This window comes from Micropterus dolomieu, linkage group LG06, assembly GCF_021292245.1.
Source record: "Micropterus dolomieu isolate WLL.071019.BEF.003 ecotype Adirondacks linkage group LG06, ASM2129224v1, whole genome shotgun sequence".
NCBI lineage: Eukaryota > Metazoa > Chordata > Actinopteri > Centrarchiformes > Centrarchidae > Micropterus > Micropterus dolomieu.
Window position 1 is genome coordinate 6,383,384 of NC_060155.1, and position 27,253 is coordinate 6,410,636.

Genomic DNA, 27,253 nt, shown 5'->3' on the forward strand with positions numbered 1-27,253 from the left:
GCGTAGCATGACTTTTGTACAGTGTTTACTAATGCATGCATGCTAATTGAAAAGTTTCCACCTAAGCAGAGCTCATAGCCGGGAATAAAACACAGAGTTTAGACCTGCACGATGGGAATTACCAGCACGGCCTGACCAATCCGCTTTCTGCACTTAAATGACCTCCTGTATAACAGACTGACACAAGTTACAGCCTGTAAATGTGAAGTTAATTGTTCAGTTAATTGCATATTATCTAGAAGTTGGATTGGGGTGCAATACAACAGCTGATTGCATTTTATTGCAGGTGACCAGACGCTAGCCAAACATGGTCAGGACACGCTTGTTTTAAATATTTTATGGTTGACTCTTCATTTTGTATTTGCTTCAGTACAGTACTTTTTTTGGTTAGCATTGTTAGGATTTTATATCCCTAAAACGACACCTATTCAAAACTTTGAATACGTCTCGTTTTACTTTAGTAATTCCACAGTCTCCCAAGTGTTTGCTTAGCAGGTGTCAAGGGAACAGATCATGTTTCTCACTGGCTTTCTGTCAGCGTTGCCCAGCAGCAACAACAGCGTTGCCTCTTGGAAACATCCAACTAGATTTTGAAGTAAGAGGTCTAAGAGGCGCATTGTTCCTGCCTTTAACAGTTACATTACTACCACAAATGGCCACCTGGTCTCTATCATGAATTTTTTGGATCTCACCTTTAGGTGTCGCTGAGGGTTTTTTCACATTTCGAAGAGCGATTAATCAGTCCAACCCACTCAGGTCTGTCCCCGATTCAGACTCCCTGTCATTGTAATTACTGTACATCGCTTAAGGACTCGCACATTTACATAATTGATTCTTTTATCAAGGCGCGTCTCGCTATCTCTCTCATACACAATCTGTTATGCAGAATGGATTTTTTTTTAACACAGGCTGATTTGAAATGCTGATCTTTGTTCTGTCGTCTTTTTCTCCCTCCGTCTCTTTTAATCTCTTCTCTTCTTCAAGCTGCGGCACTCCTCCTAACGCCATCCTTCTTTCCATCATTTTCATCACTATTCCTTTTTTTCACTTTGAGCGCCTGCTGCAAGAACTCTCACCCCTCATCCCTCCTTTATTCTCTCCTTCTCCCTCAGTCTCTTCACTATTTTCTCACTGTAACATCCATCTCTTTCTGTCATTTCTTCCCACTGGCTCTCCTCTCCTGCTTTTTTATCTCTTCTTTTTCCATCTTCATTCCTCCCTGTCTCACCTCTCCTCCAACCATTTCTCTCCCCTTTCCCTTTCCATCTCTACTTCACCCTTGATCATTTTTTCTTTTTTTTCTCTCTCCTGCAGCACTTGTCACAGGTCCCCTCTCCTCTCATCACTTCGGCCCCTCGTTTGATTTAACTCTTTTTTTTGCAGAGCATGTACAGTTCAACTCAGGACTCTCTCTTTCTGTGTCTCTCTCTTCCTCTCTCCTGTCTCAGGCCCACCTCCTACGTGTGGGAGAAGAAGGATGGAGAGCTCCCCCCACTGGCCAAAGTTGACGGTGCTTTCTTGCGCTTCGAGATGCTCAACAAATCAGATAACGGTGTCTACCTTTGCCACGCTGACAACGGCATTGGACAGAGCCAGGGAGAGTACACACTCCTGGTGCAAGGTAACAAGAGAAAGTGAAAAGAAGAAAGGAAAGAGGGATGTGTGGTGGAGAAAAAGGGGGACAAATGTAGACAAAGAGTTGGGATGTCTTCTTCTTTTACGTTTCTTCACCACGTTTTTTTATTTCTGTCGTTTGTTGTGGCTTTTGCTTGTACTTCCATCTTTTTTCTCTTCTGATTTTCTTTCGTTTCTTTCCTCCTGTTTTTGTTTTTTATTTTTTGTTTTTCTTTTCTCATCCAACCGCGCCACCATGACCACCACCGCTTACCATCCAAACGCTTTCGCTCGTTCTTGCGCTTCTTTCCCCTTCGCTTTTATGTGTCCCGTTTGTTCGATCCACGGCCATTTTTTGCGCTTTGCTTCCACATTCCCACTCCTCCTGCGCCTCATCTTCCCCCTCCTCCCAACATCTCCTGGACCCAGACTCCCTGGACGCCACCACCACCACCTCCTCCCCTGGCTCTGCAACCCATCCATCTTTCCTTCCTTTCCCCTCCTCCTCCTCGTCCTCCTCCTATCTCCCATCATCCTCACCTCCTGACGTCTTCTCTGGCTCCGGCTCCGGCTCTGATCCCACTGACTCCTCCTCCTCATCCTCCTCCGCCTCCTCAATCTATCTCCCATCGTCCTCTCCTCCTGACGTCCTCTCTGGCTCCCGCTCTGATCCCACTTACCCCTCCTCCTCTCCCTCTGACCTCACCTCCTTCCCCGACCCCTCCTCTTCTCCCACCACCTCCGTGGTTGACGTGTCGACCGCCATCTCCGAATTCCCCACCACCACCACCCTCTCCAACGCCCTCTTCCCCGACCTGCCATTCGCTCCCGACTCCTCTCCCTCCTCCCCCGCAAGCATCGCTCCTCCCACCGCCACCCCATCCTACTCCTCCCCCGCCTCCTCCCTTACTCCCTCAGTTTCCGTCCGGCTGAATGGAGTTTACACTTTCACAGGTAAAACCATCTGAGTTACACACTTGCACGCACACTACAAACAAGAGAGATGCGAGAAGCTTAGTAATGGAGGGGAAAAACAAACATCATTCAAGTTACTACCTTGCTGGTTTTTTTTCCTCAGTACACAAACTGTGCTTGCATTGTGGAGCAAAAACACTGGGAGTTTGTTATACATGCAAACACACACACATTCTCAAAGCTGACAGCAAGATAGACTTAAACACGTAATGAAGGAAAAAAATGGCATTTGTGTGGCCGTGTCACAGCTGTTTGATGTTTTTTTTTCTTTTTTCCCCTCTTTCTTCCTGTTAATAATCCCTAACCCCCAAACTTCCCCCGATGCACACTGCTCCACTCATCTAACCAACCACGCCTCCATCCATCCATCCATTCATCCATCAATCTAAACATCCAACAATCCATCTACTCATCCACTTGAGGAGATGCTGGAGACAACAGTGCAGGTATAAGTTTTCCACCTGTCGCCTGACTTTCTGTCGTTCTAACTTTTTTGTCCACCTGGCTGTCTGTTCGTCCATCTGTAGGTCTGTCTTTTTTTGTCTGTCTGTCACTCTGGGGAGAAAAAAAAAAAAGAAAACTACCCCTGTGTCTGGGGGACACTTTGAACTTTGAAAGCAGAGAGATTAATATTTCATACTCTTGCCCACGTAATGCTTTGTTGTTGCCCATGCATGCACATACAGGCTCAAAACACAAGCTCACACACACACACACACACACACACACACACACACATACACTTTCACACATGCAGCAATCATCCACACCAGCACCCTTCACACTGGGCGCTCACACCTGTCTCACATAGACACACACACACACACAAGCATGACCCCTTAAGTGGTACAAGTCATTTACACGGTGTCCCACTTCCTCTATGTGTGTTTGTGGGTGTGTGTAGGGGTGTGTTCTGTGTGTGTGTGTGAGTACTGGTGGGGGGAGGGTCAGGCTTCGAGGTGTTCTTGGGTCTTGTCTGCTTTCCTTTGATGCTGACAGCAGGATTTATAGGCTCATTCTCAGTCTCGCCTCGTCAGCATGCCCCTCTCACCTCCACGCTGGCCAGCCGGAGTGTGTGTTCGACTTTCCGTGCGTGTGTGTCATTCTGACTGGTGCTCAGAGCCTCTCCTCCCCACCACCCCTCTTCTCCTTGTTCTGTTTCTACGTCTGGCCTCTGGTTAACTGTTGTCATGCCCCTTCACTTCTCTAAATGGCTGAAATGTGACTTTTTCTTCCAAAATTGTGTTCCTTTCTTCTCTCTTCAATTTCAATTTTGTCTATGTTTCTGGTTATCAGTGGCTGTTGCTGTGCCTCTATCTCTCATTCCTGTTCTCTGATTGGATCTATAAGCTACCTGTATCTTCCTGTGACTGGTTGAAGCCCTCCACATTGGGCTGACCCCTCAAACATTCACTAAGTACAAACCAGCCTCTCCTTCCACTGCCCTTTCCTTTTTATTCCACTTTAATCTGTTTTCTAGTCTTTTTTTAAAACGCATTTTGACATGAGAAGTGCCGCTTTTGAGTTCTATCTATCTGAATGACTTTCATATTGACACCAGGCGTTTGATCTGGTCTGAAAAGTCAGGCGAAATAAATGATATATCAAATTAGTTACGCGTCGACTGCTTTCTTCTCTGAGGGGCAAGTAGCTAAAGTGGCTGAAGCGAGGGGAACTGGGAGGGAAAAATTCAAATCTCTGCTGTTGGGTGAAAAGTTGCATCTCAAAATTGACAGCTTTTCAAAGCCAATGAAAAGACGTCTTGTTTTTAACTTGACCGCCATGAATTATAAACTTTATTCAGAAGCTTCCCCAAGTGAAATTTTGTTTTCTTTGTTTCATAATGAAATCATACTTTTAGTATACAAACTATATTTAAGTACTAGTATAAAAGTATATTGTACTTTAAAACCTAAAGAAACTATATATGTAAGCATTATCTAGTATGTAGTAGATAATGCTTATATGGATAATGTAAGTTTGTATTAGTTTAAAGTGAATCTAAAATAATGTTTTTTTAAAATGCATTTTTAATTTGTGTATTTCATGGCTTTTACAGTATATTTAAAGCAAATAACATTAACTTGCTATTAATTGAAAACCCATGAGTTTATACTAGACTATATTTATTAAAGGAAACTTTTTTTGAATTAATTTTTGAATGTGCTAAAATGCATTTTCAAAAAGTGTTATAAATATATGTTAAGTATATTTAAACATATTTTATGCTCAGCTTTTATTACTAAGTACATATTCCTTGGTTTCAATTAAGTAAAGGTCTATTCAGTTTAAACAAATGAAAAGTATACTAAAGTGTATGAAATACCATGACTGGATTAAACTAGTACAACTATTAGAAGATAACTTAAAATTTGTATTTAATCAAATTACCACAAAATCTGAATCTGGGCCTTTTGGGGCCTTGGGGGTCTGGGGCCCTGGTGCAGTTACCTGGATTGGAATCCACCCTTGGATTCTACAAAATGAAAGTCTCAGTCCATAGAAGAGTATAAAATCCTAAATTTAAGTGAAAAGATGGAAATCAGCACAGCTGAAGGGGCAAGTATTTCACCCAATATCAGGAGTGTGTCCTCCCACAGGGTTCTTACAAGTGATTGGAACTTGGTCGGTAAACTGCACAATCCTGTTGCATGTTAGTCACGAACAATTTTTAATGGAGGGTGACGCGGTGGCCCCTTTTCTTTTTTGCCTGGCTTTTTTCATATCCTTGTCTTTGTCTTCTGAAGGTTTGACACTGTGCCTGGGTATTGTACATTGACAAGTCTTCTCCGCTCCCCTGTTCTTTTCTTTTCTTTTCTTTTTGCCTTCTCTCTGTCACTCTCCCCATTATTCTCTCTCTCTCTTTCTCTATTTCTGCTGCCTTTCATCATCCGTCTCCCATTTCCACCAATATTCATCCACCCCCCCTTTTCCTCCCTCCCTCTCTGCTCTTAATCTCCCTCTTCCCTTCTCTCCCATTATTTCTTACTGTCTCTACCTCATTTTCTGTCACTCTTTGTCCCTTTCTTTTTCATCCATTTTCCCCTTCCCTCTCTCAAATTGTGACTCCCAAATTCTTATCTTTACTACATGACTTCCCTATCTCCTCTCTTCTCCTCTCCTTTCCTCTCCTCTCCTCTCCACACTCTTCTTAAGACCCCACAGCCATGTCGACCTCTTCGGGGGTGGACCACGCCGTGATTGGAGGGGTGGTGGCTGTTATCGTCTTCATCCTGCTCTGCCTTCTCATCGTCCTCGGCAGATACCTCATCAGACACAAAGGTCAACTGCTCACACACACAGACACATGAACACACGCGGACGCACTTATGCATGCATGCATGAGTGTGTACACAGAGATACACTTGCATAAATATGGAGACATGCTGGGGACCAGGATCTCACACGTACGGACATGTATATGCATACAAATGTAAGAACACACAGAAATGCAAATGCTCTCATAAATATGGATTCTAAGCATAAACCTCACATATTTTACTCTGAAAGCAGAATAAAAAAATTAATGAATGACAATAAGTGAATGTTTATTCATTGCCTTTTAATACATTTTAGTTCACTCAACTTCCTGTGATATTTTCAATTATGTGGCCCAATATGGGATTTAAAGTGTTGTGGCAGAAGCATAATTGCTTTCTGGCCATGATGTGTGACATGATGTGAACAGGAAAGTGTTACCTTTTCTTCGTTTTCACTCATATTCAGGTCTCAAAAAAACATTTTTAGCAGATAAACAAACAAGAATTAAGCAAATTCTAATATTTTTGCTCTAGCAGGGCACAGGTGAAATTTAAAGGATACTAAATACTTGTGTTAGCACCCAGGTGGCACAGTTGATAAACACCACCACCACCACCTTAGTGTGCCACATTCAATTCCTGGCTCCAGTGCGTCCAGCTGGTTCAGAATATTGAACACAATCACTCGGTGGCCAGTGTTCAAAGATGTCTGTGCGAGATCATGTCTGTGAGTGCAATAGTGACTCTCTCTGGCTGGTTAAGGCACTTGTGCAGAGAAGAGTTCTATCTGGGGGTGATAGTGTAAAGCTCCTCACTGTCTGGTGACTGCATCTGTACAAATCTGCAGGTCAGGAGTGAGCAGTTATTCTAGTATTTGCAATCATTCTCTGTCATTTCTCTGCCAATATGTGAGAGTAAATGCAGATAGTTCTCACTAATGAAGCGTAAAAGCAACCGATGAAACAACTGGCAATATGTGCACTTACATTACAATGGCTAGAAATTTACACTTTGGTTTTATCATAGTGTAAAACACTTTATAAGTTGGTTGACAAAATTATTTTAACTCAAGTTCCAATTGCTATCCCTATCCAGAGCTTCCGATCTCACGTTCTTCTTCATCTTTCTCCAGCTGTCCTCTAACTTTTCGTGAGTGACTTTGAACCCTTCTCGGGCTATGGTGTGACCTGTTTTTGGTCTGGTGATCAAACAGCTGATGTTGTCTGTTTCCACCATTCATTCAGTCTCTTGTCCAAGATGATTCTATGAGTGTGGTGTTGCCCACCGCTGTAGCATTGTCCCATATTGCATACGACCACCTGTTATAGAGAAGTTCCCTACCTAGGTCATGTGATGACAACTGAGTCAACTACATGACAACTAATTTAAGTCTATTGGGTGAAAAAGAAAGTGACATGTGGCTGAAAGCTCCAGAAAAAGCTTGTATGTAGAGTTTGAGTTTAGATTATTTTGTTAAACTGCTATTTCCAAGGTCAAGAATGCATGGTCATTACATAAAATGTGATCATAGTGAGAAAAACATTGAAAAATAAAGTTGTGCTGCGGAGTTGCTCGTCCGGTTCTTAGCAGGAGAATCAACTGTAGAATAAAATCCTATCAAAAACAGGACTTGGTTTTATTTGGATGACAAAGGCTCGATGGAGCCCTGTTAGTATTTATTTAGTGATTTGGAGGTCAAAAGACATCTAGACATATAATCAGTGGCGCAGTGCTGAGGATGAATTTGAGCTTAAGAGTCTGATAGCTTGGGGGGAAAAGCTGCTCTGCAGTCTGGTGGTACGGCAGCTGAAACTTCTATCTCTCTTCCCAGAAGGCAGCAGAGTGAACAGACTGTGGCTGGGTGGGTCCTGTCCTTTAGTATCCTTTGGGCTCTGCGTAGGCACCTCACCTCACCGATATCACTGATGCTCGGGAGATGGGTACTAATGATCTTCTGAGCAGTTTTAATCACCCGCTGCAGAGCCCTCCGGTCCTGGAGGTGCACATCCCATGCCAGTTAGTGATGTTTCCAGTCAGGATGCTTTCTATAGCTCCTCTGTAAAAGATCTTGGTGTGGGAATTAGGCCTTCTTAAGCTTCCTCAAGAAATCCAGTTTCTTCCGTTTCTGAGCTTTCTTCACCAGCGTGGAGATGTGAGATGACCATGTCGGATTCTCTGTGATGCTGATTCCCAGGAACTTATGGGAAATTATATGTGACCTAGATGCTTTTGTACTCAGTTTACACCAGTTTTTAACCTGCAAGTCAGTCTTTGACCTGCAGACCAAATGAATGCTTGAACTGACTTTTCTGACTTTTTTCAGGACTTTACCTCCTAGCTGTCCACAACCTAAAGACTACTTTCCTACATAGTAATGAAAAACAAATTACCAAAAGCACATTTGACACAATTTTGAAACATCTTGCCACTGCATTCTCAAGTCTCTGTCCTGCTGACCTTTTGTTGTTTTACAGTTTCAGTGTTTGACTTTTACTGCCTCCACAATCTTATTTCATATCCCCCTTCTCTCGCTCGCTTTCTCTCTCTCTCTCTCTCTCTCTCTCTGTATCTCTTTTTCTATTTCTCCTTACACAGGAACGTATCTGACCCACGAGGCCAAGGGCTCGGACGACGCCCCCGACGCCGACACGGCCATCATCAACGCAGAAGGAGGCCACTCCGGAGCAGAGGACAAGAAAGAGTACTTCATCTAGATTGAGGATGGAGCGGTGGAGGAAAGGAACGGGAGGAGGAGGAAAGGATGGAGGACATGTATAGAGGGGAGGAGTGAGGGGGGGGAAACCTCCATTTGTTTTCACAACGCTTCAGTTCTTCACTCTGTTGGAGGGATGATGGGAGGGGAAGGGAGGGAAAGAACTGTGGGCAGGATAAAGCGATGAGTTGAGCTTCAACTGGTACTACCCTTTTTGAATTGATACAGGGAAGTGAGATTTTGCACTGATATATGGACGAACTGAAGTTACACACTAAAAAAAAAAACAAAAAAAAAAAAACAGACACACAAAAACATAAATGCATACTGTACATGAGTCAGTTTTGGGGGAAGCTCTTCTCACACAGACTCGAATGCTCGTAGATGCTCAGATTAACAAACACGAGCCTCCTACTAACATGTCTGAATTATTTCCCGGATGGCACATTAACACATTTCTAAATGTCAGCAACTCGAAAAAGCAAAATTGTAAACCCACATTCCTGACATCCCAAGCTGATACTTCACTTCTCACACCACGCCAGCCTGTCGCCTCAACATTTAAGCCAAGCCAGCTCTGTCTTTTCACGTTTGTGTCCTCATTCTCTCCATCTAACAAGGCAGTATCCCTCTGTAAACATTCTAGTGGCAGAGAAATCCATCTAAAACAAATTATGACTGACGAACATAATCTCCTCTCTCACAGTTTAATCTTTTTATGCCATCAAACCTCTTCCTGTCCTCACAAACCCTGGTACGAGCCGTTCCCACAATGCAGCATCACACAACTTGCAACTCAAAATAGCATTCCCACCTTGGCTACCAAGCCAAGGGGCTCCAGTATACATATATAAATATATATATATATATAGAATTATATAGCATTCTTTTTACTTGACAGAAAATGTTTGGTGTGCTGTAAATACACTCTCTCTCCTCTTTCTACCTTCTATCTCTCCTTCTTCTCTCCCTCTTCTCTTTCTCTCTTTCTCTCGTACACTCTGTTACTGCATTACAGTAACTTATATACTCTAAAAAAACGCCTGCCTGTTTTTATTACATGCGTGGAAATGCAGAGTCGAAACTATCACTATCTGGGTAAAAAAATATAAAAATAACGACGATGATGTTGCGAGTAAAACTAACCTTAACTGCAAATATTTGTATGAGGAACGTTTCCTTCCTTTGTTCTTGTTCTTTTATTCCTTTTGGTTTTTCGGGGACTTACAGTATGGGAGATTTTCTCTCCTCAGTGTCTCAGTGTGTTACTGTCAGTGTTTACAGTGTCTGTCGATTTGTCAGTACAGGAGTCCATAAATCTAATTTCCGACTTGTAATTTGATTTTTGGGGGGATCATGGTTTTGATGCTATTGGTTGATTTACTTATTCCCCCCCCCCCCAGCTTTGTCGGCCCTCTGCTCCCAAACACTAAACTGTAGCAAAACCTTGATTCGAACACAGCTTCGAAAGGTGTCGTAGTGTTTGTTGGGAGTTTCCCTGGACTATCACTGCCCAGTGCATATGGACCGCTGTGGTCATCCTTCCACCGTGCCCCTCCACCGTCTTTCTCCCTGCAGCAGACAGCTTGTCTTGGCAAGACCACCTGGCGCTAAATTCATTGAGTAGTGATGTCATGACTTCCTCTAAGAAGCTGGCACGGTCGCTCCTCTGGGAGGTGAATATGCTGGCTTGCTTTCCACTACAGGGCCAGACAGGACTGCCTACATGCATAATGACAAACTTCCTGGCAAAAAAACCCCCAACTTTCTGTTATTGTTTTTTTTTTTCTGTGTGTGTGTTATTGTGAGCAGGAATCATTCGCCAGCTTAGCAAAAGGTTCCCATAAATGAACGGTGTTTTATCAAGGTTGGGAGTTCACTTTGGCATTGGCAAGCTCCACTTGGCCCGGTCGTGGAAATTGATTGCAATCTAACTAAGAGGCTCTGGGCTCCAGGCTGTTCATATGCCAAGGTTTGGCTTGGTGGGCAGGGTGCCGAGCCGGAGTCTGGGCTGCACTAACACTACAGAAAGTCATTTAGGAACTTAAATGTCCTCTTCTCTTTTTTTCCCCCTCCGCTCCGCTCGTCCATTTCTTTTCATTCTTTAATCAATCATGCTGTCTGCGTCCTGATCCACCTTCACCCGGTCTCTCCTCATCACTCCTTCCCCCTCGTCTCCCCCCTCCATCTCTGATCGATGTGCGATTCTCCTTGCTGGTCTCTCTCTCATTCATGCGTCCATGTAAACATACAGTAGAAGTAGCGCCTCTAGGTTTGCAGGCGTGCGCTGATGACTCTCTGCAGCACTCTTTGGAAGTGTTTTGGAGAGGAATCCATTTGCTGTTGTCAGCCTACCTGTAGACAGTTATGTCTGTGATAGTTTTTGTACAGCCTTTTTGGGAACGTTCAGGGATTGTGCTTTTCGTACCTATCCCGCATTGTCGTTAACTGCTACCTAGCTAGCTGCTTTGGAGCCAAGTGGCCCGGCTAGTGTGTCTATAAGCTAGCTATACTACAAAGGGTGAGGCTACCTGAAGCAGGGTCAGCTGTTTATTTTCTGTTTTTTTTTTTTTTCTTAGAGCTCTTCTTTGGAATTGGGGAGGCTAATAAGTTGACACTGTAGAAAACTTGGCTCAAACGGTGTTTAAATTCTGTTGCAGACTGTTTGGACATTCACCAGACAGCTTTAAACAAACCAAGATGAAGATTTGGAAGATTTCAGAATGCTGTTTATCTCATGTTTGCTCTGCAGCACTCTTCAGCTTTTCACAGGATTCATGTCTGCAGACCAGAGGATGGGCTTTGTCTCACAGAGTTTACTGTCATGAGTAACCTTTGATTTCTGTTCAACCCCAGTAATTCTGCTCAGTGGTATGGAGAGAGGAATACCTGTCTCACACTCAACAAAGTGTAGTGTTATTGAAAAACCAATGGACCTGTATTTGCCTGTAATTTATCGTCCTGTCCTTCGTCTTGGTTAATGTGCTAGCATGTAGCTTGCATGAGGAACAGTTTGAAATGTAGATAGTGTTGGAGATGAGTGGTGCCGACAAGCTTCTCTCCTGAGACAAGAGTGGTGGTCTGCCCTACTGACCCCGCTGCTGTTCTCTGATCTGCAAACATAGGCCGTGTCCCAGTTAAACCCGCCTATACCTCCTGAACACTGCAGTCCTCTGAATAACACTGAGAAAAGTAGGACTCTTCCCAAATACTGCTACATTAAAAACATGTAGGGGTACAATGGCGCTGAATTGGGACATGCAGTCAGTCTAATTCATATTTCATTGCATCAGTGCAGTAATGACTAGCTGTCACCAGATGCCAGCAAACCGCAGCTTTTCTTTTTCTCTCTTCAGTCCGGCCGAGCTGTCCTGCTGCACCACTTGACTCTCACCAACTCCTCTTCAAGCAGTCGCACACTAGCTGCCAGTCATCTCTTTCCTTTTTTGTAGTACAAACAAATTGATTTTTAAATTATGTTTTGTAAAAGGTGTGCATAATCTTAAATGTGTTACTTTCAGTTCAATCGATAATCATTTTCTTTTTTTTAAATTAGATTTTCCAAAACTTGAAGGTTAGAAATTCCGTTTTTGCATACTTTATTGTTTCAACAACCATTTTTATATAATTTCATGTATATAGTGTTGCCTTTACTGGATACTCTTACAAGCGCACCTATACACACTTTGCACACACATTTTGCATACATACACATCCACACACATATCTGGATATGCACGGCAGGCATGATGTCTGTGAATATGGCGTACTTGTACATATGTGTGTGTATGTGTGTTTGTGTCTGAGTGTGAGGTGTGTATTATTTGACCCAAACAGACTCCGGAGACACTCTTACATGTGTTGCATTCATAAAAACTTTATTATCTCAATGACTAAAACAATGTCCATGTTCTTAGGGTTATAATTTTGGATGACAAGTCTTCCTTTTCGATAAATATCCATATCACATGAGAATAGTGCTGTCATGTATGTTAATTTGTACAATGGCTGATGATGTCACCGAGGCGAGACCCAACCGCATGCTGTGGGGGGTTTTGCGTGTGTTGGCTGTTATGTTCATACAGTATTTGTTTATTTTATTTTATTTTTTTGTTAAAATACCAGTTCAGTTGTTGACTTCAATAAACATGCATTTGGGTTAATTTCACCTGTCTTGTCGTTGGTTCTTCTTGTTCAGAAATTTCCAAAATCCGATCTAATCCAAAATGTTCATCCAGATTGAAATCTGTTTTCTGTCTGCGTTGGTCATTTTCTTGTTGCGCTAACTTCCCGCAGTTTACTACACCGCTTCAGGAAAATGTGTTTTATCCTCAAACAACTGAAAAGTTCTGTTCCAAAATCAAAATTTAAAAACAAACTATATATATATATATATATATATATATATATATATCACATGATATATGCACATATCTCCCCAGTCTTAGCATTTAGAATTCTAATATTGTATTAATAACATAGTGTGATATAAGAAAGGAACAGTATGGGTTACTTGATCATGACTTTTCAAATGTATTTTGGACTTGTTTTAGATGACAGCATATTAGGGCAATTGTAGGTTAAAAACATAGTTACGAAGCCATGGTTTGGGTGTAATATTCCTTAGAATTCAGACTCAGACTTTCGGAGATTAAAGTCATACATTTATGAGTTACAGTTTTTCAGATGTGCTCGTGTTATTAAAAGCTCCGTACTCTCTTAAAAGCAGGATATTATATAGGCAGATGTTAATAAGCCATCACATATAAGCTACTTTCACCAACAGGTATTATGAGATACTTCCTTCTGTTCGAAGACTAAAAGCATAAAGAATTGGAGAAGATTGAAGAAATGCTTTTAAGTGGCTTTATTGTGGTCCTTCATTTCTGCCAAACACTTTGAAAGCTTCACCACTTATGTCTGCATTTCCTCTTGTCTTATTATTAATGGGGGGAAAAAATCAGAAAGCACAGTTTTTCCTAGTTTTTTTTTCATATAAATGTACGACTCAACTGAATTTTCTATTAACCCCATCCCTGGCTCTGTAATTTCTTTATTTTGTATCTACAACGGCCCTGTCATACTTTTTGGGAAGTACATTTAGTCACAAATCTGGATTTTTAGGGTAAATATCTTCTACTAGTTAATGTGTACAGACGTTTTGAACATAACATGTTCAAGAAATAATGGATATGATTAAGAAAATCTCACAATTTCAATAATGACTGAATGTGTTAAAAGACTGTAGTTAAGCAGTTCTAAAACAAATGCCATATGCCATAATTTTTTTGTACTATGCAGTTAAAGAAGATGCCCAACAGAGGGCAGTACAATGCAATAATTCAAAATCCTATGTTTAAAAAAAGGTTGGTTGGTTGTTTTATACAGTCTATGTTTAGTTAGTTACAAAATTAAGACACTCATTGACTGACTGTCTCTCTGAATCCAATGTCATATTGGCAGTCTTAATCTTAATCTCATTATTTCCCAAATATATTGTTAAACAATGCTTTCTTTCTTTTGCACATGCTACTAGTTAATTAGACAGTAGTAGTCACAGTCCTCACACAGATACATATTCATAACCCTGTCCAGCTATTGGAGGATAAAGGACTTGTTTTTGCTGAACTTATTCTGTGTAAAAAAAAAAAAAAAGTTTGCAGTTTTAAAGCTTTTATCAAATTTCCCCAAACCAATCTGATCTAAAACTGAACAAAATATGTTACTGTAGGTGCCAACAAAAGTGTGCATTGCCAAAGGTAACCTCATTTGAGAGAATAACAGTTTTGTACTGATTTCAGCCAATTTATTCTGTGTGACAGATTGTTATGTTTGGAGATTGTAAAGTCATCTACTGTAGCTGATGTAAGTGTTTTTTGGAAAATGGTATATCTGACCCCAAGCTTCCCTAAAAAGAAGTTACTTTAAACATACTATTGGATGCGGGAGATTCCTACTGCTGTAAGGTTCGTACTTATAAATAAGGGCAACAACAGCGTTATGGCACTGTGTAATTAAAAATCATATACTATAATGAAGTCACTATAGTTGTTCATTTAGCTCATATGGCACACCTCCTATGTTAAAGTGATGGAAACATTACCACTTAAAACCAGAAAGAAGTAGTAAGGACAAAGAAATCAGAAATCTGTGAACTTAGATGCTGTGTTCATGTTACTCATAGCACCAAGTTGATTGAGAAAGTAGGTTTCTGGGGCCTTTAAAATATGTCATAATAATAATATCATTAGTGTTTGTAAACACAGATTGTTTAAAACAGGTCTATATATAGGCCTACAGTTATATTTAAATTTAAAAAATTCACAAAAGCTGCTGCTGCTAGATCTCCTCTATGATATATGGAGGAATATCTACTTCAAAACATGTTATTGGTCCTTTAATTATGTAATATGATAAACGCACATCTATACATTGCCAATTTGTAGGAGTTTTATTAAATATTACAAGCATAACCTGCTGCAGAATATTCTGCGTTTAAGGTGCACTCAGTTGTGAGTTTGAAGCACTTGATGATTTAAGTTTTCGTGTTTAAAGCACAGTTCTCGTTGCGGCCGCTGGAGCGCCCTCCTCTTCTCTGTGGAGTCCAAAACGGAGATTTGGAGCGGGGAGGCGTGGAGGAGGAGGGAGGGGGTGTGTGCTACTGATTGTATGGGGGGGGGGGGGGGATTCAGTCCTGTTTAAATGGGAATCTAGAGCGCAGAGAGGAAAAGAGACGCAAGAGACTGATAAACCAAGAGAGCAGGCGAAAAAAGTGGAGACAGATTTATTTTACGCACGGGAAAGACAGGGAAACGAGTAGAAGAAAGGAAAGGGGAGAAAGGGAAAGAGGAATCGATTTCGCCCCCCCCTCCCTAAATTTGGCTTCTTTCACTCTCATGACTCAAAGAGGATTCCAGTTAAATTCACCCTGTCGGGAGGAATTGATGGTGTCTTTTCAGGGAAGCAGAGCCGAGGGGAGGAATCTGAACGCGCTCGGCTGAACCATGCCAGCCCTGTGGATCATAACTTTGGCGATCACTTTGAACCAAGGTGAGAGATGTTTAACACACTCAGGCTGAACTGGCTAGGGCACGAGAGGAGACAGCGGAAAGTTTCTTCTTAATGCCCGGATTTTTTCACCTTTTACCCTTCCTCTTTACCCTGTTGTGTGAGGCGTCTGTGCGCTTTGTGCTGTCTGTGCTGCCAGTGCATGTGTTTGTGCATCTTTATGTCTGGCTGTGTGTGTTTGTGTGTGTGTGTGTGTGTGTGTGTGTGTGCGTGTGCGTGTGTGTACGTGCCCGCGCAAGAAAATGTGTTATGTTGTTATAGATTTGTGCTGCCCAGGACATCATCATTACAGCCCACAAGCGCCAAAGGGAAAAGAGTCGTGGGGTGTTCAGGGTCTTTGCTCTGCTGGGGGAAAAAAATGAGATTTAGAGTGTAGGATGCAGACACAAACGGTCCAGACGCCTTGCGATCATTTTTCTTCAATTACGCGTTTATGAGAGAGTTGTGGAGCATCTGCACTGACGTTACTTTGACGTGACCTTTGAAACGCATGAATAAATAGATTTCAAACAAACGCAGTGTGTTAGAAGCACGCGCACATGCAGTCACACGCAAGTGCGCGCGCACACGAACACACTCTGCGCATAGCCTGACAGCCAGGGGATGATTGATGAGGCGAGGATCAAATGCACAGTCTGGTCACCGGGCTTTAACGTGAGTCACACTGGATCAATTTCCAAGACACGCGCGCGCACACACATGTACGGCACGCACGCGATTGGCACGTGCTTTCCTTTAATTTTAGTGTGTGTGTGTGTGTGTGTGTGTGTGTGTAAGAGAAAGAGTGGAGTAAAGACCAGCACAAGTGTCCCTCAAGACAGAAAGTGTGTGTGTGTGTGTATGTGTGAGAGAGAGAGAGAGAAAGAGTAGTGCGTCCTCCTCTTAGCATGCAGGTAGTGTCTCGCGTGCTCGTGCCAGTGCGCGCGGTCCCGCTGCAAACGTGCAGGTGCCAAGAAAAATTCATATTTTAGCGTAAAGACGGAGACATATTCACTGGACTGGAGGAGAGCCCCATTACTAATATGAATGTCCCTATTTATCGATCACCTTGATAGATCACCCTCTCTCTCTCTCCACACACACACACACAGTGCAAGAGAGGATTGAGAGGAATGTGCATTTATGTTTGAGGGCAGTCAGGGCTCCAAAGACAGAGGTGATTAATTGAGGTGGCCTGATGTGAACAGTTCAACTGTGTGTGTGTGTGTGTGTGTGTGTGTGTGTGTGTGTACCTGCTTAAACACCTGGGTCCCTGGTGCCGCTGTGTGATGAACCACAGACGGTGATCTGCTGAGACAGACAGAGGAGCTCCCAGGCTGGAACAGAGCTTACCACCCGAGTAGAATAGAACATTATTATTGCTTTATAGGCTACAATAAAGTAGAATAGAGCAGTACACATGGTGAAGAGAAATCAGCAAAAAGTCTGAGCATCTTGGATCGAAGGATGGTTGCATTTGTCTTTAGATCGGTTGACATTATGATCAATTCAATTAATCAATATTAAGGATCTCAGATTAATTAGAGAGAATTGGTTGTAGCTGGATGGAAGATAAGACAGAGCAAATTGGAATTATTATAGCCATAGCGAATCAAACAAAGAGCAAAGTAGAAGGAGGAAGAACAAGACAGAAAAGAGCAGACAGAGCAGAACAGAGCAAGGCAAAATGGGACGGGCCAGAACAGAACAGAGAAGAAAATAACCAATTGCACAGGAAAAAGAACAAATCAGAACAGATCAGAACAAAAGACAACAGGGTAGAACAGGACAGAAACACAACAGAAACCTAAAAAGAACAGAAACATAAAATCAGAATAGAGAAAAGAACTGAACGGAACAGAATCCTGAGCAGATCACAGATCAACAGAACACAACGGAAAAACCAGCGAAACAGAACAGAACACACCAACAGAACCAACAGAGAAGATCAGAAACAGCGCAGAAGCAGTGGAGAACAGAGCAGAAACAGAATAGCAGAGATCAGAGCAGAGCAGCAGATCAGTGTCTCCAGCTGAGCCGGTGTAAGCCTGTAAATGTGATCAGAGCGAATCCGTCCCCTACATGCAGCTGCTGTAGCCTAATGTGTGTTTAGCCTGTTTGGAGTCTTCCAGGTGTCTGCTGCCTGCTCTCCTCTGCTGACAGCTCTGACTGCCTCTCTTTGAGCAGCCTGATTTGCTGTTTAGTCCGCTGGTGTGCCTGGCTTCCTAACACAGGCCAACAACATCACTGTGGGTTGACCGCGCGTCTGCAGGCCTCTGTAATTACAATTGGGCCCTGTATTTGTGTAAGCGTGTGGCTCCGATGTAGCGTGTTGCCGCTGTGATCCGACACTGTGCTTGCCAGCGCTGGTCTGGCCACAGGCGAGGAAGCCTGTTTCTCAGAGTCGATTCTTGAACAGCACTTTTGCTTGAGCTGAACATTTTCACAGCCTGATCATGCAAGCAAAGCAAGCAAAGCAATTCTTGCACTGCCAGCACCTGTCCCATCTCTCTCCTCCCTCTCTTTCTCACACACAAACACACACACACATATAGACTTTCTCCCCCCCCCCCCCCCCCCCCCCCCCCCCCCCACACACACACACACACACACACACACACACCACCCCCACCCTATTCTTCCATCTCCCATCACAAGAATAGAGCAGAGGCGCAGATGTAAAGAGACAGGCCAAAAGACAGAGAGATGGAGGCAGAGAGAGACGAAGAAAGAAAGAGACAGCGGGGTTCAGTCCTAATCTGTTGACAAGAGGGGATGTTTGAGGATAAACAGCGGCAGAGCAGGAATGCTCAGGGAGAGAGAGAGAGTGGGCCCTATTGGCTTGAGTCTCTTCTTCAACAGCAACCCAGCCGGACCATCAATGTTTGATGGTTTGCATCAGCACAGGTTTAAACCAAAGTAGGCTCCAGGGCACCAGGGGATCCTCGGAAAAGGTCTCTTAAGATGTGTCTGGAAATGCCAACTGGATTTGCTTTAGATTGTTGAAAATATTTGACCTCTCATCCAAAACAAGAATCTAAAGCAAGTCCGGTTGCCTTTGAGTTTGCACTTTTAGATGTACTACAAACCCCTACAATGTTTATTCCACTTGCTATAACTTAGTACAGCGAGGGACTGAATGAGATTGTCTTTGATCATTAGTTTCAAGCTCTCCACTGTTACGCCCTCAAACAGTTGTGTAATTCCTTTCTGAATCATCTAAAAACAAAAATAGTCTCAGATGGGGGGTTGTGGGTTAAGTCAGAACTGGAATTTACAGCATGTAAAGGTTTGGAAAAATGCACTACAAGCAGGTCCTAAAAAAAAATTCAAAGTAATAATAATTGTTCTTTTTTAGTGACTTACAATTGCTATATGTGTCAGAGGTCGCCTACCTCTGGAGCAACTAAGGGTTTAGTGTCCTGCTCAGGGCTACATTGGTGGACGTGTCACTGTGGGACTTGAACCCCAATCTCCCTCACCAAAGGAAATTTTTAACTATTTTCCAACTACTTCAGTTGCTGTTTCCAGGGAAACAATTTGGTCCCTACTAACACCTCCTCCCGTAATGTAGCTTTTGTACACTGGTGTTTCAAATCCGCACAGGGCCCTTCTTTAAGGTCACCTTGAGATCAACAGTAGCATAAGACACATCCCACTAAGAAGTCAGTCAACAAAAACAAAATTGAGGATCTGTCATTTAAGCTAGTGGTGGAGTTTCCAAAACAAATTTGCAGTTAATCAAATTACCTCAAGAAAATGCAAAGCATGCCTTCGGCATCCAGGGCCCCTGAAGGTTTCAGGTTTTTATCAGTACACCAGATGTGATGAAATTACATTACAGTCTTGTGCTCTTAATCCAGAGTTAAAAATTTAACAAGAAAAAAAACAAAACAAATTTAAGACAAAGAAAGAACAGGCTACAAAGTCTGTGACTGTTGTTCAATATTCAAAGCAACTGAACATGTTCTCATTCTTGGTGGATTTTAACACCAATGATGGGCATTGCTCGCATGACCGGCCGCAGGATGAAGTAAACCCCCAACCATGGCCATTAATGCCATACTGTACGGATCATGCCATTAAAGTGACTATAAAAAGGTTCAGTGACTCTGTTGCTCTTAATTGGGTGGTTAAAAAAACTGCTGCACTCCCAAAAGAAGATAATTAAAAATGGCATGATAAGCCTTGTTTAAGGGAAGAGCGGAGGTTCAAACAAGTGTGTGCGTGTGTGTGTGTGTGCGTGCGTGCATGCATGTGTGTGCGAGGCCTCATCGCAAAGCCCTCCAGTACCTGACAGATCTGATATCCTTATGGCATGGGAAGCATAATCTGAGGTGACAAGGAACAGCAATTAAAATAAATAAATAAAGTAACCACCACAATTAGCCGCCGCTTAATTCACCGCGATGCCCTGATAATCTAGTAATCTGCTAAAATGACATCTGCAAATCCCCCCTTCCCTCCTCTGCTCAGGCTGACTGTGTGTGTGTAGGAGTACGCATATCCTAACAGAGCATCGACTGGTATTAGGACTGACACCCATCACTCTGGCTGATATGTCAGCCTGAATGAGGGAGGAGTAGTGGACCGCAAGGGAAAGGAGGAGGAGGAGGAGGAGGGAGAGAAGTAAATATGAGAGGAGAGAAGAAGAGGAACAAGAAGACAAAAAATGAGAAGGATAAGGACAAGAGAGAAATTTAGATTGCATGAAGAATGCAAGGGAGTGAAGAAGGGAGGTGGAGTAATGTGGAGTGAAATGCAGAGGAGTGGGAGCTAACAGGAGTAAATGTTGAGGAGAGCTTTGTACAAGTTTGGGTAGCAGAGATTGATTCGTAGAGAGGGTTGGAGCAAAGGAGCAGAAAAAAAGAGGAGAAGATCAGGGAAGAGGATAAGGGCAGGAGAGGAATTCAGATGAGAGGAGGGCAGAGGAAAGGGGGCGGTCAGAGGAGGAGTATAGAGGGAGGAAGGAAACATCAATGACAAGAGGGCAGAAGAAGAAAGAAGTGTAGATGTGGCCAGAGGAGTGCAAGAGAGAGAAATGAAGAGGAGAAGGAGCTAAAAGAGGAGAGAAATTCAGGTGCGAGGAGGACGGCTGAGGAGTGAAGGAGGCAGAGAAAGGGGGGGGGGGCAAGGGGGAGAGCAAGGGGGAGAGCAAGACAGGATGAGGTCAAGGGAGAAATTTGGGTAGGAGGAAGAGAGCACAGGAGTGAAAGAGGGCATTTTCTGTGGGCGCTCAGAGAAGGAGCAGAGATGGAGGGAGGAAACATTAATAGTAGGAGAGCAGAAGAAAGACGAAGAGGGGGGAGTCAGAAGCTTAGTTGAGGCCAGAGGAATGCAGGATGGGAATGAAGAGGAGGGGTAGGAGCCAACAGGAGGAGAGAACGATTGGAGTGAGGGAGCAGGAAAATAGAGGTTTGGAACCAGGAATATAGAGACGTAGACAAGGTGAGAGAAGAAAAGAGGGTGAGAACAGGGAGAACTTTGGAGGAGGGAGAGGGAGGAAGAGTGAAGGGGTGTGGAGGACCAGTTCAAAACGAGGATGGAACACTTATGGAAGGAGAGCTGAAAAAGAAAGGAGAAGGGAGATGCAGGAGTGTGGATGAAGGCAGGTGGGAAATGCAGAAGAGGAGTGGGAGCTAACCGGTGTGAAGGAGGAGGGGAGCAGAGATTTATGTGTGGAGTGGGTTGCAGCGCCGGAGCAGAGGGAAACAGCCAGGCCTATTATAGATGGGGCTCTCCTGGGGGAGCAGGGCCTGGAGTTTTCCAGGCATTTCCAGCATATTTCAACACTGTTCCTAACAGCACGCTGTGTACAAAGCTCTGCCCTCGACGGAGTCCACAGCCCTCCAAGGATAAATAAAGTGGGTCTCCTTTCTCTGCATGAGTATTCAATAAAAGCGATAAAAGGCTGGAAGTAACCCTTCTTAGGTTTTTTGGAAGGGAAAGTGAGAAACCAAACTGGCCACCCTCTCCATGGAGAAGCTTTCAAAGAAATGCAGACATCAAGCATAAAAGCATAAAAGTACTTCCTTTTATATGCGGAAAAATGTCAACAAAAGAGCTGTGAGATCAAATAAGCTGAGTGTGGAGGTAGTTTATGTTTCTACTCTCCCTCTCCCCCTCTCGCTCTCTGTTTCTTTGTCTGTCTGTGTTTTCTCTCGCTCGCTCACTGTCTGAGAGTTTCATGTGTTGAGGTGAGAGAGAACAATTGAATGGGCCTCCCACATAAAATCCATTCAGAGACATCTTGAGGATTAAGAATGAGAAATTGTCCAGTGCAGTGAATTAAATCAATCTGATCCATTACAAGATCGCTGTCATAAGGTTTTCCCTTTTGTCTTTGCCCTGGATTATACATGCTGCTGGTTAACTGTGTGTGTGTGTGTGTGTGTGTGTGTGTGTGTGTGTGTGTGTGTGTGTGTGTGTGTGCGTGTGTGTGACTACTTGCACTTCTTCCATACATTATACACTATAATGCACCATCCCATGTCATCAATGAAACTATTAAGGGATTTTGTGACTGACACCCTAGGCCATCTGTTGGAATCACAAGTATTGTCCATGGTTTATTCTTTGATCAGATAGTTCCTAGCTTTAAATCAAAATGTTAACAGCATTTCAAATTTTACAACACACTTGTATTTGTTTAATGAAAAACACATTTATACTTCATAAAGTAAGGTATTTAAGTGCTGTAATTATTGTGTTGGTACCATGATGACTCAAGGCGTTCTCATCTCAGTGCATCATTTCCGACTCTGCTGCATATTTTGTCATTATCAGATTCACCTGAATCACCCTCGGTTCATGAGCTGTGTTCTGATTACTGTTTCAGGTAGGTGCCTGACATGAGTAAAACACAAAAACTAATTTAGCTTGAGAGTTTCTTCAGAGGAAGGAGTGAAGACAACATGCACGTTATAATATCCAAACATTTGATAAACCTTATTATTATTTACAAAATGGTTGGGGACCCCTTCTATGCCACATTAAACTAGATATCCTGAGTATTACATTACCATATTATTATATTTCAAGTCTTTCCTTTTATCCTCGTCTAACCAGGCAGTTACTAATTCTATTAAGACAGCATATCTTATTCAAACCAAAGCTTCTGCTAAAGGAAAAGTTTGTAATATTTAATACTTTCTCTTTAAAAAATCCAGCGTGTGACGATCATAATCCTGATTTTATACACCCTACAGACCCAGTATCCACTGGCTCCACTTTCACTTAATTTAACATTTAGCGTCTTCCAATCTTTCCCCACAGAGGCTTTTCCAAACTTATTTCCCTTATCAGAAACTGAACTTGTGTAACCAAATGATTTTATTGCGTGGGCACCACGACCATGTTTTTTTTTTTTTTTTTTTGAAGTCTCAATACAGCCCTCTATCCCTTTATTTCATTTCCTTTGGTGGATTTTAAACGGTGATAAAAGAAGCAGCGGGGATTTAAAGATGGAGATGGACAACATGATTACAGATGATGAAAGCCAGTATCCATCACCACCCACTCTGTTTGTGTTTCCATCCTTCTGTCTGTCTATCTGCCTGTTCTCCTCTCCTCCCCTCTTATGTTTTAATGTAAGTCGATAACTATCAGGAACTGATAACACCCCAGGCTCCTGCTCGGCATGGCGAGGCTAGATGAGGCGAGGAGAGGAGAAGGCGGGAGCAGGGTTGGTTGAGGTGGTGGTGGGGTTGGTAGCGGGGTGACACTATCTCCCCTCGGTGAGGCCTGATACGCCCAGGCGCAGACGAGATAAGCAAGCCGCTCTCAGCGGTGGCGGTGAAGAGGGGCAGTGACGTCACGCTGCTTGTCTCTTGTTCCTGTGGCAGTAAATTAAACCATGGCATCACAGGTGAAGATTATGTCAGAGGGAGATTTGTCATTGTTCTGGAAAGGAGATTAGACTGCGAGTGTGACCCCACCTTCTTGAGGTGTTGCACCTTGCAGTGTGTGTGTTCATGGTAGTAGGCCTTTTCATAGCAGACGTTTTGATTTGTCTTGGTAGCACAGGTAACGATAGCTTTCTTCAAGTTCCCCAGTAAACCATAACAAAGCGACAGTGAACCAGCATGCACACCAGGGCCAGGGCTTTGGAACCAAAGCAGCTAATTGAATCAGCCGTCATTCATTTTATTATTTTTCAACCGCGACATGTCAAAATGTCACGAAATGTCTGAAAAAGTTCTGTTGAATTTCATGCTGTGAGGACATACAGTACATACACTCACATTACAGGGACCCAAGTAAAAATAGTGGACAAAATCAAGTTCCCAGAAGGTACACCATTAAATTGGAGGGCTTGGCTTTTGGTTAAATCTCCATGGATGTGTGTGCTGGCAGTGCATGTGTTTGTGCATCTTTATGTCTGGCTGTGCGTGTGTGTGTCCACAATATATGGCGAGGGCCAAAGGAAAATAAAAGAGTAGGTCTGCTCGCTTGCAATTGAGGCAAAGCAAGAGAGAGGGAGGCGGGGAGGTAGAGGGGGAGGGCGAGCAAGATGTGGCAAGTGAAAGAGAGAGGTAGCGAGGGAGCTAAAGCGAGCGCGTTGGGGAGAGCGAGAGAATAAGATAATTTCTTAGCTCTTCTTTTAAATAAGTCTGTTTCTATAGCAACCATCCAACCAGCCGCTGAGAGAGAGGGGAAAGTGGGGGGTGCACCAGAGAGACGGAGGGAGGGAGAGAAAGAGAGAGAGAGAGTTACCATAGCAACGGAGGAAGAGGGAGAAAAAGGACTTGGAGAAACTTTAAAAAAAAAACATATAGGGAGAAAAATATAAAAGGCAAGATAAGCAAAGGAAGAGTGTGTTTACAGCACTGCAGTGCTGTAATTAAGGGGAGTTGGGCAAGTTAATTAAAATACTTAACTAATGACTCATTACTCGTTGAAAAAGTGATTGCATTACATCATTTGGAGAAGCAGGAGGAGTTGTTTCGAACGTCCAATGTTCAGGTTGTAGCTGTTCAACGCAGCTGTGTTGCTTTCATCACCACAATTTTTGGGGTTGATGTCGATGTTCCCATTCGTAATCCTTGCTACAAAGCTCCGATTGGTCAGAATTGCGCACAACACCCTATTTGAATCACTAAACAAATCGGAGCTCGGGCGATCCGAGGTCTGGAAGTAGGCTACACCTTTGTCATGGTAATTTGTTTTCAAATAAATGTGCTACAGCTCTGATTTATGCTACTGGCTGGCTTCTTCTCTATAGCATTTACAGCTGAGGCTTATGGGAATTATACTATTTTATGCCATACCTACCTGCTGTTATTATTTGTAGGCTATTTCTAAGAAATGTTAGATGTCAATAACAGACATAGAACCTGTGGTATTGTTTAATAATAATTGTGTTTCTTTTTTGAGGAACATTGAGGATATTATTAAAAGAAAACTTTGAAATGGAAATTTACAGTGGGGAAAAATGATATAAGCGACTCTTCCCACTTTGAAGCTGAAACATCTTCTGTATTTAACAGGTGTAGTAATAGAAAACAAGACATTGTGGTTTAATGAGCAGTCTACCGTTTGCAGGTATTTACTGACAATCAAAATGTAGCTTAGCCCTCCAGCGCTGATTCTTGAATAAAGGTTTAACAATTTAGGGAGGTTTGATTTTGAAGGTACTGAGACAAAACTGATGAAATCCCTCCCATCCATCTCCTGGCAGCAAACCGACTCCCCATAGTGTCGAGGAAGTGGAATGTTACTGGGATAAGGGATTAGTTACTGTAATGTGATTACTGAATTTCAATTGTAATCCCTTCCACTACTAGTAAAAAAAGCAATCACATTGCTGTACTGCTCAACACTGTAAATGGGAGATAAAGACAGAGCTAGCAGGGCAGTATGGCTGTACTCTAAAGCGGGCAGAGAAAGAGATGAGCTGCAGTGATAACAGTAGCTACAGCTGCTGCCTGATTGTCCATTCTCAGCTCTTGACCACACATGACCTCCATCGCTCTGCGGAGAGGGCGAGTGAGCAATGAGAAACACAGGTGGGGGGGCAGAGAGAGAGGGAGAGGATTGATTGGCAGTCTCAGAGTTCAGACAGCTCTGACCACAGAGGCCTTGATCTGTTTCCCCTGAAAGCACTGAAGCTACATGGTGATCGACAAAAAGAGTCGACATGGGTCAGGTGTCCAAATTCTTCATCCTACACACTGATAGTATAGAATGTTGAGTGTGCACAACATTTAGCAAGTAAATGATGGACAAAGTAGTAGGCTCCCATTTGAGGGTGTATTTTTGATAGTTTTATGATAAAATACTGGGTGTTTTCAGCAAAGCAGATGAGCTTAGTATAAAACAGAAGTTTTTCTGGTTTGAGCATGGATATATATTCTTTGCTTTTGTGAACATCATATGGTCAAGATTGTGATCAGTATGGTGAATTTAGACATAGAGGTCCACTTACACAAAACATAAACTGTCCAAGTAAAGTAGGATAGTGTCATTTCATAGCAGAGGTACACACCAGACAGCATTCAGACAGAGAGAAGAGGTACAGTAGCCTGAATGGACGACTGGGAGTGAAAATGATAAAGGATTTTCTGGACCACTGCCACGCATTAGTGCTGGAAAATAGTAGCGGCATATCTTCATGCGGCGACATATATCAGGTCTGGGCTTACATAAAAAAATAAGTGCGGGTGTTGGGATGTATCAGTGTGTATTGCACTCACACTGACATGTGATTGAAAGCTCTGAAGCTACGACACTGATTTAGTGCTTTGATTCTTGACTCTGATTCAAGGTGGTATGCGGTGCACTCAGGACTTCTGAATATGGAATCGCATGCTTGAAAACTATGTATTCACTACACACTAATACTGTCAAGTATTTATTAATTTTCTGTCTGCCATGCCTGGTGAGAGTTGTAGTGACAGTGTGAGTAGAAGTGTTAAACGTCCTTCTCCTGAGCAACTTCCTCCAGCTCTTCTTCAGCTATGTGGTTGAACCACCTTAACAGCCCTCTGTCAAGACAAAAGCAACTTGATGTGTTCCTGAATACTGAATCACTTAAGTGCATACTCACTCACTCACTTCTGTAAATTAAGAGCTTTGCTATAAATGACTCTAAAAGATTAAAAGAACATTTGGGGACCAGAACAGTTTCTTTCATTGTGCCTTGCACTGCAGAACACAAACATTCATCAACAGCACTGTCATGCAATTTTATGTGTATACTGGAATTTAATTTTTCTAATCAAATGTAGATATTCAACTAGTATACCAGGATTAGTATACTAGCTATTAGCTAATAGTAGCATGTCATTGGACCAGTGTGTTTTTCATGTGTGACCTTGACAAAACTGAAACAAAAAAACTGTCTTGATACTAACTTTTTATAGTTTTTTAAAGCCTACATGCTTTTGAAAATACTTTTTGCAAAGCACACCAGCAGCCTAAGAATTATTTGGTGTTAAATTATTGAAAAGGTAGTGTACTTTCATCAAACTTTTTCCAGCATAAAATGCATCCTTTGTGAAGTTAGTGTGACTTTTCAGCTTCAATTGAATGTCTTTCACACTGAAGCTCTCTGTGCCTCTGCCTTTATGAGCTGTTCTGTTTTCTTAAAGGCACAGAAAATATCTTGTAGATTTGTCCTTTGAAACAGCTTACATAAAGTCAA

The 27,253-nt window shown here is 42.7% G+C and overlaps 2 protein-coding genes and 1 long non-coding RNA gene across 5 annotated transcripts in view; 2 read left to right on the forward strand and 1 right to left on the reverse strand.

Moving 5' to 3' along the window:
* The window catches only part of cadm3 (cell adhesion molecule 3), an 86,493-nt gene extending 77,890 nt beyond the window's left edge, over positions 1 to 8,603 (forward strand). Inside the window, exons 8-12 of one of the 3 annotated variants that reach the window (XM_046052762.1) lie at positions 1,449 to 1,620; positions 2,199 to 2,568; positions 3,015 to 3,035; positions 5,746 to 5,871; positions 8,445 to 8,603. In XM_046052762.1, the coding sequence (XP_045908718.1) occupies positions 1,449 to 1,620; positions 2,199 to 2,568; positions 3,015 to 3,035; positions 5,746 to 5,871; positions 8,445 to 8,563 (808 nt within the window). In that variant the 3' untranslated portion in view covers positions 8,564 to 8,603. Of the gene's footprint in view, positions 1 to 1,448; positions 1,622 to 2,198; positions 2,569 to 3,011; positions 3,036 to 5,745; positions 5,872 to 8,444 lie in introns of all 3 variants that reach the window. The other 2 variants (XM_046052759.1, XM_046052761.1) reach the window with 2 other exon arrangements.
* A 6,395-nt stretch (positions 8,604 to 14,998) lies between these two features.
* On the reverse strand, positions 14,999 to 17,559 carry LOC123972754. The gene is made up of 2 exons (XR_006825467.1): positions 16,863 to 17,559; positions 14,999 to 15,972 (listed from the first exon to the last, which is right to left on the reverse strand). It is a non-coding gene; the product is annotated as an uncharacterized LOC123972754 (long non-coding RNA).
* Positions 15,277 to 27,253, forward strand: part of kirrel1b (kirre like nephrin family adhesion molecule 1b) — an 80,378-nt gene continuing 68,401 nt past the window's right edge. The window contains exon 1 of the mRNA XM_046052399.1: positions 15,277 to 15,612. Within this exon, the coding sequence (XP_045908355.1) occupies positions 15,567 to 15,612 (46 nt within the window). The 5' untranslated portion in view covers positions 15,277 to 15,566. The remainder of the gene's footprint in view (positions 15,613 to 27,253) is intronic.